At 38.1% G+C, this 16,155-nt stretch overlaps 1 protein-coding gene across 5 annotated transcripts in view; it reads left to right on the forward strand.

Moving 5' to 3' along the window:
* Positions 1–16,155, forward strand: part of LOC134795287 (tyrosine-protein phosphatase Lar) — a 646,064-nt gene that overhangs the window by 603,426 nt on the left and 26,483 nt on the right. For all 5 annotated transcript variants that reach the window (XM_063767084.1, XM_063767085.1, XM_063767087.1 and 2 more), the window contains 4 exons: positions 11,897–12,022; positions 12,351–12,500; positions 14,979–15,112; positions 15,513–15,663. In XM_063767084.1, the coding sequence (XP_063623154.1) occupies positions 11,897–12,022; positions 12,351–12,500; positions 14,979–15,112; positions 15,513–15,663 (561 nt within the window). The remainder of the gene's footprint in view (positions 1–11,896; positions 12,023–12,350; positions 12,501–14,978; positions 15,113–15,512; positions 15,664–16,155) is intronic.

Consider the following 16,155-nt stretch of genomic DNA (forward strand, 5'->3'; position numbering starts at 1 on the left):
TACATCTTACAATTTAGAGCGAGTAACGAAGTTAGGAAACTTGCCAGAGTCTCATTGAATTAGTTGTCGAGTTGGAAAGGGACGCGATTATGTCTCTTCAAACGGTTTCAGCGGACATTTTGTAAACTTTTCTTTTTGCTGTCTCATCTTACGTTTTATTCTTATATAGGGACTTTCTTGGGTTGAATTACAATCAGGTTTCTTCGTAATATGTGGTATTGAGTTTTGGTGCTGTTGGATTTAAGTATATGTTTTACCGGGTGTGGCCTGTAACACGAGCAAATAATTAAAACATAGATTGTACTCCTCAAACGGTGACACTTTAGTTCAACAACTTTTAAACATTATGAAGTATTTAGAGTCCCTATTTTTCATACAAAATAAATATTATCTTCAATGGACGCCATCGCCACCCCATATCATTGTGATTGACGTTGCTTGTCACGCCTTAAAGATAACAAAATTCGCAATACATACAATACAAGCCTACAGTTTAATTTTTTGCTCATGTTACAGGCCACACCCAGTGTATTATAAACATAAACATAATTAAATCAATTATGTCAATCGAAAGAGAAAAAAACTAGTATGTCAGACTTTATTTACCTACAATAAAACTCCCGTGTGACTTAAACACACACACGCACACACACTCACACACACACACACACACACACACACACACACACACACACACACACACACACACACACACACACACACACACACACATATATACACACACATGAAATAGACATCTATTAGATATCTTTTAGACATCACCAAGATACGATAACGATATGTTTAATATGTAACCTGTCAAATTTGACATTTGCGCGATTCTGCAGATACTCTTGAACGATTTCCACAGGATAAGACTTAGAGATCCAATTCACATCTAATAGATATCTTACTCTATCTGACGTAAAAGTGACATTGGTTGCCCGAATTGCGCTGCAAAAGAGAACTAGTTGATATCTAAACTATAACGTATCTAGAATGGATCTAGTACGTGTCGTCTCTTGTGAATATCTTGAAGTTCGAATACGGCAGATAGAGGTATAAGTCAAATAGGCAAATGCAAAAGTTCACTGATATCAGAGTGATGTCTAAATTTCATCGTAATTTCGCTCGTTCTTGTCCGTACATGTATTAGCCTAGTAACTAAACGACATAATTTAGCCTGAAAGCCTACGTAATATTACAATTATTACAAATATTTCCATGTACTAACGATCTCGCTTATTACAACGCTTAAAGTCGTCAAATCGTTATTTTCCTTTGGAAATCGATGTGTATTAATGACAGCTCGATTTTTATATGAAGATAAGCTGCTAAAAAATGCACCCTTTAAACCCAGTAATTATAATATAGCGTTAAAGCGACACAGTTCAAATATATTTCGGCTGACGAAACGGTATTCGTATATTTTTTAATCATTTATTTCTTTATGATATAGGAGGCATATAAGCAGATGAATCGCCTGATGGTAAGCGATTACCGGCGCCCATGGACGCCCGGGTCAAAATTATTTTTGTTGTCTGGTGTCACGCTATCAAATAAATAAAAAAAGTCGAGTGCTATCGCATGGCTGTAAGTGGATTATATTTTACATCTCATACAAAAAGCTACACTCCGTCACAGTTTTGGAGAACAAAAAACAAGGCAACGAAAATAATTTTGACCCGAAAAACACCATAGGGGTTGAAAGTGCTTTGCTTGCCTTTTAGACGCCCTTTTCTTGAAGGTCTGAAGTTTGTATCGGTCCGGAAATACCGCAGGCGGCAGTTAATAGATTTGATATTGAAATGATGACGACCGGGCTGGCCTAGTGGGTAGTGACTCTGCCTGTGAAGCCGATGGTTCTGGATTCAAATCCCGGTAAGGGCATTTATTTGTGTGATGGGCCTGAGATATTTGTTCCTGAGTCATGGGTGTTTCCTATGTATTTACATATATCGTTGTCTGGGTAACCACAAGACAAGCCTACTTGAGCTGACCGTGGGACTTACAGGCCTATTCGGATTTAGAGATAATCACAAGATCTTGAGACGATTTAGAGATCAACTAGATCTACATTAGATATCGACTAGATGTGACTTGGATATCTAAGTCATAACTTGTCGAAATCGTTCAAGAGGACCTCCAGAATCGCGGTAACGTCAAATTTGACATATCTATCTTACAAATATCTTTAAATTATCCGTATCGTAACTTGTTGAAGTCTAGTAGAAATCTAATTCATTTTCCGAATCGAGCCGCTAGTGAATTTGTGTAAGAATGTTCCTATAAATTTATTTATTTATTTAATAATACGATCGCTCGCAGTTATTAGTACAAGCGAGATGCACTGCAACTCAAGTCAAATCAAAACATATCAAAACTTAAAAAAATTTAGAATGTGAACGCTCGAGCTCGTAACATATCCCGATGTGCTGACACGATGAAATTGCGCATCACTGTGGGTTTTCTGTTTTAAAGTTGAAAATAACAATAACTATTCGATCTCTCGTATTTACGATGTCAGGATAACTCGTGATGCTGATTTTGCAACATCGCTGACAAAATTTAACCCATGTTCGATTTAACATTGTGAGACCGTATCAAATAGTGAATAGAATCAGGCGTTACTTTGCGGAAATCCATACTAATTAAAACCAAAATATTACTTTGCTAATCCGCGAAAAGATAACGTGCTAGTCAATCAGTGCTAACCCGTTATACTTACTTGCGTATTTTTACATGCAATTAATATTCCCACCCTCCCACCGCAAAAATAAATACGCAAATAAATATAACAAACCACCACCAAAAGAATAAACCTCGACACGTGTTTCGCCTCTCTACGAGGCATCCTCAGGAGTTGTTGACGGTCTGACGCCCGGCAACGGAATGACCTGTCTAGAATGGTCGGCCATATTTATACCTTGACCACTCCCCCTACCGTGCAAGTGTGAGTGAGATGGAAAAATTCGTAATAACGGCGATGACGCAACATTCAATTGTTCGTTAAGAATCATGCCCCTATTGTTGTACCTAATTATTTCCAGTTGTTCCAGAACACCCAAACGCAATCCCTTTTCGCAAACATGTAAAATATCAAAAGAATGATTCTCAGATAAAGTGTGACCTGTATCTAATAAGTGCTTTGCAAAATTGGACTTCTCTGGATGGTTATGTCTATATGACGCAACATGCTCTTTATACCTAGTAGTGAAACTACGGCCCGTTTGCCCCACATACACTTTATTGCAATCGTCACAGGTAAGCTTATAAACTCCAGACTTTTTCCCATTCTCGATCTTATCTTTGCCATTGCAAAGCTTCGAGTGCAAAGTATTATTTGTCTTAAAGGCCACAGGAATGTCGTTAGACTTCAAAATTTTGTAAATTGCATCAGACAACTTGCCAACATAAGTTATGCTCGCTTTATATTTCTTAATCGGTTCAGAGGATCGTGCCGCATACAACATAGTGTTGACCATACTATTCCGCTTTTTCCTGATGATACCATCCACAACAGACTTATCGTAACCATTCGAAACTGCTAAGTGATAAATATTATTTAATTCAATCTGATAGTGTTCATCAGAAAGAGGCACAGTCAACATTCTATGCACATAACAATGAAAAGCAGCCAACTTATGCTGCCACGGATGCGTGGAAGAAGCCGGGATAACTGTATCGGTATGTGTAGGCTTACGGTAAATTTTGAACTGATGCCTGTTGTTTACTTTAGTGATTGTTAAATCTAGAAAATTCAATGAGTTGTCTTGCTCTAGTTCCTTTTTAAACTTAATTTTTGGATGCTTACCATTAATTTCAGCAATAAATGCATCCAGCAGGCCCATACTACCCGTCCAACAAATAATCAAATCATCCACGTATCTAAAATAGTATAATATATTATTGTTGCCCACAATATGCTGGTTCTCAAAATGGTCCATAAAAATATCAGCCATCAAAGGACTCAGTGGTGAACCCATAGCCAAACCATCACTTTGCAAATAATACTGTCCCCCAAATCTGAAATAATTTTGTTTCATACAAATCGCTGTTAGATCTATCAATTCATCTACTTCCCCTGGATGTAAACGTTGCCTTTCAAAAAGACCCTTAATAATCTCCAAAGTCTCTCCATATGGCACATTTGTAAACAAACTGTCTACATCCAATGAAAGAAGAACCGCATTATCTGGTATGTTAATGTCCTGGATCTTTTCTATTAACTGCAAGCTATTTTTCAAGCAATATTTCGGCTGGAACTGGGACTTGTCTCTTATAATGGAATTCAACCTTTTTGCCAGATTATAAGTTGGCGCACCCAAATATGAGACCACTGGACGAACTGGGATATTATCCTTATGAATTTTGGGAAGTCCATAAAGAATAGGAGCTCGTGGATTCATAGGCACAACCATACTCTTCTGATGTTCGGTTTCAAAAACAAATGAAGAATTCTTAACTGCTTGTCTACCCCAACCCACCAACTCCAGGGTTCCAGAAAGATCTTAGACAAGCAGTTAAGAATTCTTCATTTGTTTTTGAAACCGAACATCAGAAGAGTATGGTTGTGCCTATGAATCCACGAGCTCCTATTCTTTATGGACTTCCCAAAATTCATAAGGATAATATCCCAGTTCGTCCAGTAGTCTCATATTTGGGTGCGCCAACTTATAATCTGGCAAAAAGGTTGAATTCCATTATAAGAGACAAGTCCCAGTTCCAGCCGAAATATTGCTTGAAAAATAGCTTGCAGTTAATAGAAAAGATCCAGGACATTAACATACCAGATAATGCGGTTCTTCTTTCATTGGATGTAGACAGTTTGTTTACAAATGTGCCATATGGAGAGACTTTGGAGATTATTAAGGGTCTTTTTGAAAGGCAACGTTTACATCCAGGGGAAGTAGATGAATTGATAGATCTAACAGCGATTTGTATGAAACAAAATTATTTCAGATTTGGGGGACAGTATTATTTGCAAAGTGATGGTTTGGCTATGGGTTCACCACTGAGTCCTTTGATGGCTGATATTTTTATGGACCATTTTGAGAACCAGCATATTGTGGGCAACAATAATATATTATACTATTTTAGATACGTGGATGATTTGATTATTTGTTGGACGGGTAGTATGGGCCTGCTGGATGCATTTATTGCTGAAATTAATGGTAAGCATCCAAAAATTAAGTTTAAAAAGGAACTAGAGCAAGACAACTCATTGAATTTTCTAGATTTAACAATCACTAAAGTAAACAACAGGCATCAGTTCAAAATTTACCGTAAGCCTACACATACCGATACAGTTATCCCGGCTTCTTCCACGCATCCGTGGCAGCATAAGTTGGCTGCTTTTCATTGTTATGTGCATAGAATGTTGACTGTGCCTCTTTCTGATGAACACTATCAGATTGAATTAAATAATATTTATCACTTAGCAGTTTCGAATGGTTACGATAAGTCTGTTGTGGATGGTATCATCAGGAAAAAGCGGAATAGTATGGTCAACACTATGTTGTATGCGGCACGATCCTCTGAACCGATTAAGAAATATAAAGCGAGCATAACTTATGTTGGCAAGTTGTCTGATGCAATTTACAAAATTTTGAAGTCTAACGACATTCCTGTGGCCTTTAAGACAAATAATACTTTGCACTCGAAGGTTTGCAATGGCAAAGATAAGATCGAGAATGGGAAAAAGTCTGGAGTTTATAAGCTTACCTGTGACGATTGCAATAAAGTGTATGTGGGGCAAACGGGCCGTAGTTTCACTACTAGGTATAAAGAGCATGTTGCGTCATATAGACATAACCATCCAGAGAAGTCCAATTTTGCAAAGCACTTATTAGATACAGGTCACACTTTATCTGAGAATCATTCTTTTGATATTTTACATGTTTGCGAAAAGGGATTGCGTTTGGGTGTTCTGGAACAACTGGAAATAATTAGGTACAACAATAGGGGCATGATTCTTAACGAACAATTGAATGTTGCGTCATCGCCGTTATTACGAATTTTTCCATCTCACTCACACTTGCACGGTAGGGGGAGTGGTCAAGGTATAAATATGGCCGACCATTCTAGACAGGTCATTCCGTTGCCGGGCGTCAGACCGTCAACAACTCCTGAGGATGCCTCGTAGAGAGGCGAAACACGTGTCGAGGTTTATTCTTTTGGTGGTGGTTTGTTATATTTATTTGCGTATTTATTTTTGCGGTGGGAGGGTGGGAATATTAATTGCATGTAAAAATACGCAAGTAAGTATAACGGGTTAGCACTGATTGACTAGCACGTTATCTTTTCGCGGATTAGCAAAGTAATATTTTGGTTTTAATGAGACCGTATCAGTTAAAGACCCATTTCAACGAATTGGTTAACGTTAAATATGGCGTCAGGATCTTTTAGGCGTTAGTTTTCGATTTTATTCGTAGTTTTTTTAAGAAGATATACTTAGATGATAAATATTTGATTCAATCAAAAAACTATTTGAAAACCATGTGGAATTTCTGCAGCACCGACAAATTTTTTGCTCGCAGGTGTATGTTTTTGCCGAGATTTCAATTATCACAACCTACGCCGTAGAAGTAGCTACGCGCCATAGCACCGCGTGGCACGCTACGACTGGAAGTAATTTCATTTGTAATTGTTTGCAAATTACGAGTATTTATAGATTGATTGATTAGAGCGCCAATCTGGAAACAAAAGAACAGACGCCTAATGGAAACAAATGAGAATCTAATTCTGCTTGGAGAAAATTGTTAGGAGATTGGATTTTGCTGATTATTTAATTTAGTTAGTTGTGATGTAACACGGTATATGTACTTTTATGACTGTTTCTAAATATATCCTCGTTACATACCGTCACATGACGTGACTGTAACTGCCCGATTCGAACTTTAAGATCAATTAATAGATCTAGAAACGATATGGATTAGATGTGTCAGTGTCAAAAAATGACATTTTTGTTTGAAGAAACGTCACACACATCTATGAGAACGTTAACCGATCCAACGATGTTCTAGGCAAAACATATTCCTGAGATGTCTGTAACCCAGATAACAGTTTTTAATCATTCGTAGCAATAAAATCATATTTAGTTTCAAAGGGCTAACCGGGAAAGACAAAAGGTTGAATCAAAGCCGATGGCGTCATACCGGGAACGATAACTGTCACAAATTGGGAAAGTCCGGCTGGCGGGCGGAATGGGAATAAAAACCTCAGGGTGGGTCAGGAACAGCAGGCGAGATTCGAAAATATCTGACAAGTTTTTTTGGTTATGTTTAGCTTTCCGTACCTACCTAGAAGGGTAAAAACGGGACCCTATTACTAAGACTCCACTGCCCGTCCGTCTGGCTGTCTGTCTGTCACCAGGCTGTATCTCATGAATAGTTGAAAGTTTCACACATGATGTATTTCTGTTGCCGCTATAACAACAATTACTGACAACAGAATAAAATAAGTTTTTAAGTGGTGCTCCCATACAACAAACGTGATTTTTTGACAATGGTACGTAACCAATTGATTGTATTAGTTGACAAATTAAAAAATAAAACATATTTTGTGTGTTACGTTGTCGTAAAACCATACTGAACTTAATTTAGGGCATATACCTTTTCCAAACATTAATGCCACATTCGAATCTGCGACAAAATTACCAACCAAATTCCCTATAAATACCCTCAGGACTGCCCGCTGTACTGTAGGTACATGTTCTTTTGTGGCGTCATGTGCCCGTAAAAACGAGTGTACGTGAAAAAGACACTCATTCTGATCACCTGATTTCAACCAGTATACTATGATCCGCAATTCTTCGTAGTTTTTACGGACCCCGGGGTATTGATTAACTGGTTTGGTTCAATAGCAGTAAGGCACGGGAATTGAGCCAGGAAAGCGACTGTCTCTCTGACAGTGACAACGGTACGGCGCCAATAACGATTTTAAAAACTCCCCGATGACCCTACACCGTGCTTTGCCAAAAGGACGGAAGTTTAAGTGTTTGAAACGTACGTACTTCTTTTTTTAAAGACTCGAATTGACGGGGATCGCGAGGTAAAGGTCGACTCTAAATTTGGTAGGATTTAGGAAAAAGAATTCACGAGCCGTTCAGTATTTGTATGTTTCATGTGGCAATGGACACTTATACCCCCTTATTCATAAAACTTTACGAGCCTGATTTAGACGATGCGACAACTCGCATCCGTGTTTCATTACATTGCGGTTTTTGATCGGTCGGTTGAATTGGACGCAACCAACAGTCCGCAATGTAACTAAAATAGCATGCGAGTTCGCGGGCCGTCTAAATCAGCCCTAAAGTTAGATTATGTTTTATCCATTCTTACAAATACATAAATCAAAATGACAGATAAGGACAAACGATTATTAGCTTTGTAGCGCGTTTATGAATAAGGGGGTTGAGTCGAATGAGTTTGCTTGCTTGCGATTGATGCCAGATTGGCGATGTTTAAGTCTGATGGACGGATAAGTGTGCGGTAACCTTAATCTTTCATATGCTGCTGTTAACAATTTGATCAATGCCTGAATAGGTATACAAAAGGTGCACAGTTAAAATGCATGTCGGGGAATTTAATTAGACAAATTTCAAGTATATAAGACATACTCGCTTGATTAAACAAAACTAGTTAATTCCATTATACAATTTTTCTTATTTAATTCACAAAAACCCTTATCTTTGTCTTAAATTGAAAATTCCTTCGCGTTAGCTATTTTGAGGAGACCAATTACTTTGTCCGAGTTTCGTCTTATGTTGCGTAGAATGTCACCCATTGATCGAAATTACCCTAATTTTTAGCTAATAGGAATTCTTGCGATTTTCTTTAGAAATTTTCGGTGCGTATTTACAAACATTTAATTTTCTTAAAATATATTTTCGTTTTTCTGTCGTTTGTAAGAAACAAACTATATTTCAAAATGTAGTCCAAATAAATGCTGGATTTCGTCGTTTATTTTGTTTTAATCTCAGCAGATTTCCGTTAAATTTAGTATCTTTCTTACAAACACAAATGTCAAAAAACGCCACCAGTAGTGCTCAAGCACTTATAAGTACACTACTTGATTTTCAAATTCAAAATTCATATAATGATTCTGTAACTAGGGCTTAAGGGCTCCTTCACAAATCACTACAACATTTGTGACATTCCACGGGTAATGGCACTTACGCTATTATTATTTATTAACGACTCCCCAATACTAATGCGGTGCTACGTGACGTAAGCGCCGACTGGCATAAGGGGTACCTTTTACCGTAGAACGTCACATTTAATTACAGTGACATCGTATAGTACAATAGTGAACAAATCAATACAACATTTACTTACAGTGACAGTACAATAATGAAACCACCGTCGTTTCCAGACCGTCGCTTAATTATTATAACTCGCAAATAATTATGATCCGTTTCGTCAGTCAAAACGCCACGAACCCACAATTGCCACAACACCAAAAACCACATAGTTAATTTAACCACAATACGTTTAAAGTACTTTAGTAAAAAAGCTGTGTTATTTCTGTTGTAGGTAACTTCTCGAGTAAACAAACGCGCGTAACTTAAAGTACCATTGCCAATATAGCTTCCACCTTCCGGCGGGTAAACAAGACACATACTTTACCTTAAGACATAGACTACTTTAAATAGACACCGCATTCATCAGTTCATCACCATATATTTAAGTACCCAGGTCTTGTCGGTGTCGCTTTTCTGATATTGTTTTGAGGCTCCACTTGACACTTATTATTCTTATCTTTAACCTGGTCCGTACACCCGCTGCATGCAAGTGGCCAATTGATGAATGAATTATGTACTTTTAAAAATACTCCAATGCAACTGGCTTTACATGAGGAAATAAGAACTAGCGATCTGCACACATAAACGCTTTTAGACTTCTAAAATACTACCTGAGCCGCACCACTCAGTTACAAATACAGTACTTTTCATTGCACACCTCACACATTTTATAAAACAAGTACAAAAACAAATAAAGACAATTAGATAGAAGTAACGACAGTTACATTGTACACCATTTCTTACTACATTTCATGTTTACATCTAGAACTATCTCTCTCTATTCGTTTATTGATATATTTAATTTACATGGATACACAATAATATAAGCATACAAGCGGCAATATCTGGTGAGCGCAAGTAGACTAACAGGCCAATTTGAACATGCACCTGACATCAAACGATACCTGAATGATGTCAGTTAATTATCATTCGCGCGTGCGTCTTCCTCGCGCTAATACATGTACGGACAAGTCCGAGCGAAATGAACGCGCGAATGATAAATTGATAACTAACATCATTCAGACCTCGTTTCGATGCCAGGATAAGCTCCATCTAAAATGAGAGTGATCTGTGTCTTGAGTTAATGGCACGGCCTGCGGACAAGACGGCTTTACCGAAAAACGTTATAAGCGTGGCCACTACGAATACGTACGACTGCCCTTCGGGTACACCACGGCACCATAACTAAGAGCTGGCTACTTAATTAACATAATGGGAAGTCGGGTAAATGTTTTTCCACCTTTGTCTTTCCGCTACTTTGACGGCTACAAAATGGCCGCTCCCCGCCTATCTCATTAATAATGTGTTTAACATAATGAGATTTGCGGAGTTTCGGAAAAAAATAATGTACTCTGTTTTTGTAACTATGAAGTGCCCATAGGAAATAGTATGGAACGCTCATTTGTTTTTGGCATGGAAAATGTATGGCGTAATACTTTAAAGTTATTAAAAACCGATTATATACCTCCCGCGTTAAACGATGGTCGCTATAACAGTACGGTTACCATCAGTTTGTCACTGACATAAACGCCGTCGAGAACGTAATTTACTTTCTATACGTCCCGTTTGCACTAATATGCGAGTGCGAGCGAGATGTATAGAAAGTAAATTACGTTCTCGACGGCGTTTATGTCAGTGACAAACTGATGGTAACCGTACAGTTCATTTTTATTTCGAGTTGATGTCACGTAAAATGTAAGATACTTAAACAACCATGTGCTGGGTAGTCTTCTCTTCAAGGCCGCAGTCACACAACTGACTCTCGGTCCATCCCCATTTGTATCGCATATGATTGCACCAGCCTTGACCTGTACGGATTTAGTAAAGCCCAATCAAAAGAGTCTTTAAGGAACGGTAATAGGAACCACCATCCGACGCGTTTTCTGTTTGTAACAAAGAAACTCGTGTAAGAGATTATTACCCGTTAGTAAAAATGTATTTCAGATTCTTATTTTCACTTTTTGAAAGGGATCAGTCCCTTTCTTTAATGTGTGTCTTCTGTCTCGTAAGAAGGGATCAAATGACTTAAATAATATTTTTCTTTGTTTGATATATTAGTATATTATGGTCACTGTAACATGAAAGATCTTGTTGTGTATAATAATAAAACATTAGCTATTCTTGTATTACTCTACATTGTACTGGTTACACGCTTGTTACAAGCTATTATTTAGTTACACATATCTCGTTAACGGTCTGTAATGAAATCTTATGAAGTTATATCTTAAGAAGAATATTATGTTTACATCAAATTAATTTGATGATGGAGACCGAAAATGAAACCATACACGTATGAAGTCAAAAAAGGCCATGAAACAGCGAGATCGCTCGATAAAAGTCTTTGACCTCTCGTCTGTGTATTATAAGGATCCTAACCGAATGTTTAGTAGTTTTTTTTAATTATTGTCGACAATTATTTTTTCTACTCTACTCGGCGCGACCGAGGTACATATGAATTCACGATTTTCGACCATCAATACATACGAAAGGATATGGCTGTTAAAAGTACAGTCAGCTATAAAAACTTATATCGAAGATGATTGTGATCATTTGTGTTTGATTGTGTGTAAAAACTCATTGTTTTGTCAACAGTAAGAAGAGTAGCGCCACAGTTCTCAATCCCGCCGCCGCCGCGCACCGAAGTCATGCTCGGGGGCAACGTCACGCTCAAGTGTGTAGCCTTCGGCTCTCCCATGCCCACCGTCAAATGGAGGAAAGGTGAGTGAAACAAATGCTACGAACAATAGAACAGCGGACTCTGTGGGTATATCTTTGTCCATAGAAATGATCTTAACGGATGACGGTCCGATTCGAACTTTCGGATACGTCAAATATTACGGCTAGCTACGATATGGATTAGATATGTCAGTGTCAAAAGTGACATTTTTGTTTGAAGAAACGTTAAGAGTTAGTTTTAGTGACCCATCTTCACGCGAATTAAATAATCATTAATTTTCGAAGACAAAAATATAAATTAATTTTGTATCATAACAGTATCTTTGTAATTAAGTTATAAAGGATACAAACATTAATTGCACATTGACAGGTCTAACAAAATGGCTGACGCCCGAAGACAACCCGCCACTCGGCCTCAACAACCTGAAACTGGAGAACATCAGGGAGTCCGCTAACTACACGTGCGAGGCCGCCAGCGTCCTCGGAGTCATCGAGAAGACGGCTGAAGTCAAAGTGCAATGTAAGTATTTTTAGAGAACATGCTACCACAGACTTTACTCCGATCTTGAAAATATGTCGGCCTCAACAACCTGAAACTGAAAAACATCAGGTAGTCCGCCAACCACAATGCGAGGCCGCCAGCGTCCTCAGAGTCATCGAGAAGACAGCTGAAGTCAAAGTGCAATGTAAGCATTTTTAGAAAACATGCTATCATAGACTTTAATCTTGGAAACATGTTTTCTATGTATATGCCAGGCCGATAGTGCACTGGGCATTAAGAATAGTACCGAAGTACTAGTAGATTAGAGCATGCTACTGCACGCTACGACGGCTTTGACCTTGAAAACATCAGGGAAGCCGACTTCTAAACATGCGAGGCTTCTGCCCATTCACTCGGCGTCACGACGATCGCCGTAAGTAATCAAAGTGCTATGTGAGTTAAGGCATGATAGTGTAGGCCTCTAAGCTGGTTTTTTTAATATATCCCAGTAGTTCGATTTACAACTTTACGACTCTAAAGGGATTGTAGCCAGTAGGTACTGTGTTTTGACATTGACGGTTTTTGCAATACACAACGACCTTACAAACGCGTATGAAGCTTTTTATTTATTGTTCTCGTGAACTCTAAATAAAGAAAAAAAAATCAAGTATTTTCACCGAAATCTCTTTTCATTGCGTACCTTGTAGGTATTTTTGACATGATGAAGTCCAAAAGTTTGAAAAGTAATTCGGATTAACTTCTGCGCGGCTAAATTATACTAATAAATTCATAAAATCTAATTAGTAACTGTGTTCTTTATTTAAAATTCAGACCCTAATGAAAAACTTAGGTTTAACATCAAAACATATTTAAATTTGTTGAAAAGTGCTTTCTACAACCTGTACGGCTACCACCAGTTTTGACATTGACATAACGCTCACGTTTACGTAACTTACTTTCTATGCATCTCGCTCGTACTCGCATATGCGAGCAATAATGCAAGCGAGATGTACAGAAAGTAAATTACGTAGACGTGAGCGTTATGTCAATGTTAAAACTGATGGTAGAGGCTCTAATTTACATTGAGTTTTTTTTCTTCAATTTACTTTTGTTCGATGATGGTTCGATGTTTAGTTGGTTAGACCAAAATATTTTTAGCAGCGATTTTGATAGCCCAGACTGTGCAAGGGTTATATTTAATGTCAAAATTCTATCAAATTATAACGTATGAATAACACTTGCACAGTCTGTGCTGTCAAAATCGTTGCAGAGTTATCTTGACCTAACTCTATTAACATGTACGCTTTTTTGCTATTTTGACTACGGAACTTCAGAAAGTTATACATTATATAAGTACCTACCTATAATCGTTGCCTGTAGCGTTTGCGTTTAATCAAACAAATTGTAAACAAATACCAAAGCCAGCAGTCAACTAACCGTGAAATCCGAATTAAATTAATTCTCGCCGAACAATAATTAATCATTAATCAGTCTGACACTCGCAACCCTTTCAATTAATGAATTATAACACTAATTCATAATCAATGTCGACGACTTGGCGCAATTTATCAATTTGATTCCCTTAAATCCCTCTTTGTACCTCAGAGGAGTTATTACCATAAATTTGCAACAGTTACTCAAAGAAATTATGAATGTAATTTGATTGAGTTGGTCTTGGAAATGCCCTTTTATAATGGATTTGAGGAGCGGAGGGTAAATACGTTGCGGATTGCGGCCGCTTGGTAAATATTGTCTACAATGCATGTATGTACCTAAGCTTGTAACTTGCTTCTCTTTATGGCTACATGGCAAGCAACTTTCCAGCAAGTGAGCTGAATAGTGTGAGTGTGAAAGTGTCGAATAATTTTCTAAATTGAAATCACATTGCATTTATATTAATAATAAAATATTATTACAACGGTTATAAAGAATGGAATTGTCATAAAAACTCTTTGTCATCGATACACTTGAATAGTTACTTGGGCCTTTGAAACCGAGATAAAAGACTTATATTTGCGAAGCGGCGAAATAAAACAATGTCCCTAAATTGGCTTAAAAGAGTTCAGGGAAAGTTTCTTTCAAAGAGTTTGTCGGCTGAAAGTAATTTATAAGACAGTTCCATTTGTGTTTAAATGATTGAAGTCCATTTATAGATTAATTTCCTAATGGGTCAAACACGTTTCAGAGAAAGGTCACATCTGTGGTCAATACAACAAAAGTTAACGACCCGAGTATATACTCGTATACATCACGTTTTTTTTATTTCAGTCTCAAATTCTAAAAAAACGTATCCCGCCTGTAAGGGGCAGCGTGAAAATAGGTTTTGATTAACTTTCAGATGTCTACAGGAAAGACGTGAACGAGTTAAAGAATACAATAAAATTTATATGACCCTACTATTCTAATATTTCTAATTTAATAATCTTGTAGGTATCCATTGTTCAAAAGAAAATCTATATCTTTTTTTTTCTAACTGACTAGGAAATTTTGAGTATTAAGAATTTGTAATGTTCACAGCTCTCCCGGGTCCACCCACCGACGTGCGTGCCTCGGAGATTACCGCCACCAACGTGCGTCTCGCCTGGTCTTACAGCGGTCCGGAAGAACCGCAGTACTACGTCATCCAGTACAAACCCAAATATGCTAACCAGGTTAGTAGAATATAAAAAAAATATTTTCCTATTAAAAAAGAAAAACCTCGATCACAAAACCCCGTCCAACAAGTCGCCCTGCGGCATTGACCCCATGACACTGGTGTACTCTCTGTATCGCAAGGGCGATACGTTGAGAGAGGTACGCGCCAGTCCTCTGGGTCCTCTATTGTAGTTCTCGCAAGGGCATCCCAAAGTGTGCCTTTATAGTACAGCAGGCGGAAGACCGCAGAACGAACTACGTCATTCAATACCTATTAGAGCGGCATCTGCCGCGAATGCAAAGGACTCTGGTTTGATGCCAGCCCTGGGCACTGGAGACCTTGGTCACTTTTGCTTTCGTATATAACATCTATTTCAGTTTATCTACCCTTTGACTCACATTTGTAACTATCGACAGGCATTCAGTGAAATCTCCGGCGTCATAACCCAGTACTACTCCGTGACGAACCTGTCCCCGTACACCGAATACGAGATGTTCGTGATCGCCGTCAACAACATCGGACGAGGGCCGCCGTCGGCGCCGGCCACCATCACTACGGGGGAAACCGGTACGCGCACATATTTCATATATCACCTTTTTTATTAAGTTTTTATTTTATACGACGCTGGTGGTAAACAATTTTATTATTCTCATACTGAAAGTTCCTATAATCTCAAAAACTAGATACTTGCGGCGCGATTCGGGAAATGAATTAGAGATTCACTAGATATGAAATAGTAAAGATATGTGACGTTTCACGGCAAAAGGTACCATTGCCCCGGCTGAATATAGGAGCGGCGTTAATAATAGCGTAAGTGCCAGCCGCCATAAGGTACCTTTTGCCGTGGAACGTCACATATCTTTACTATTTCATATCTAGTGAACCTGTAAATCATTTCCCGAATCGCGCCGTTATGCAACATTTTTATAGCTTTCGTATGAAAATTTAGGCCCTTCAGTGCCTTTGTATGGTGGTTGTGGGGTATCTATTTAGATTCATGTTTTTTTACATGTAAAGTTGTTAGAGAAGGCATTCGTAGATTAGTCAAAAGTTGCATAA

This window comes from Cydia splendana, chromosome 12 (genome assembly GCF_910591565.1).
Source record: "Cydia splendana chromosome 12, ilCydSple1.2, whole genome shotgun sequence".
In the NCBI taxonomy this organism is placed as follows: domain Eukaryota; kingdom Metazoa; phylum Arthropoda; class Insecta; order Lepidoptera; family Tortricidae; genus Cydia; species Cydia splendana.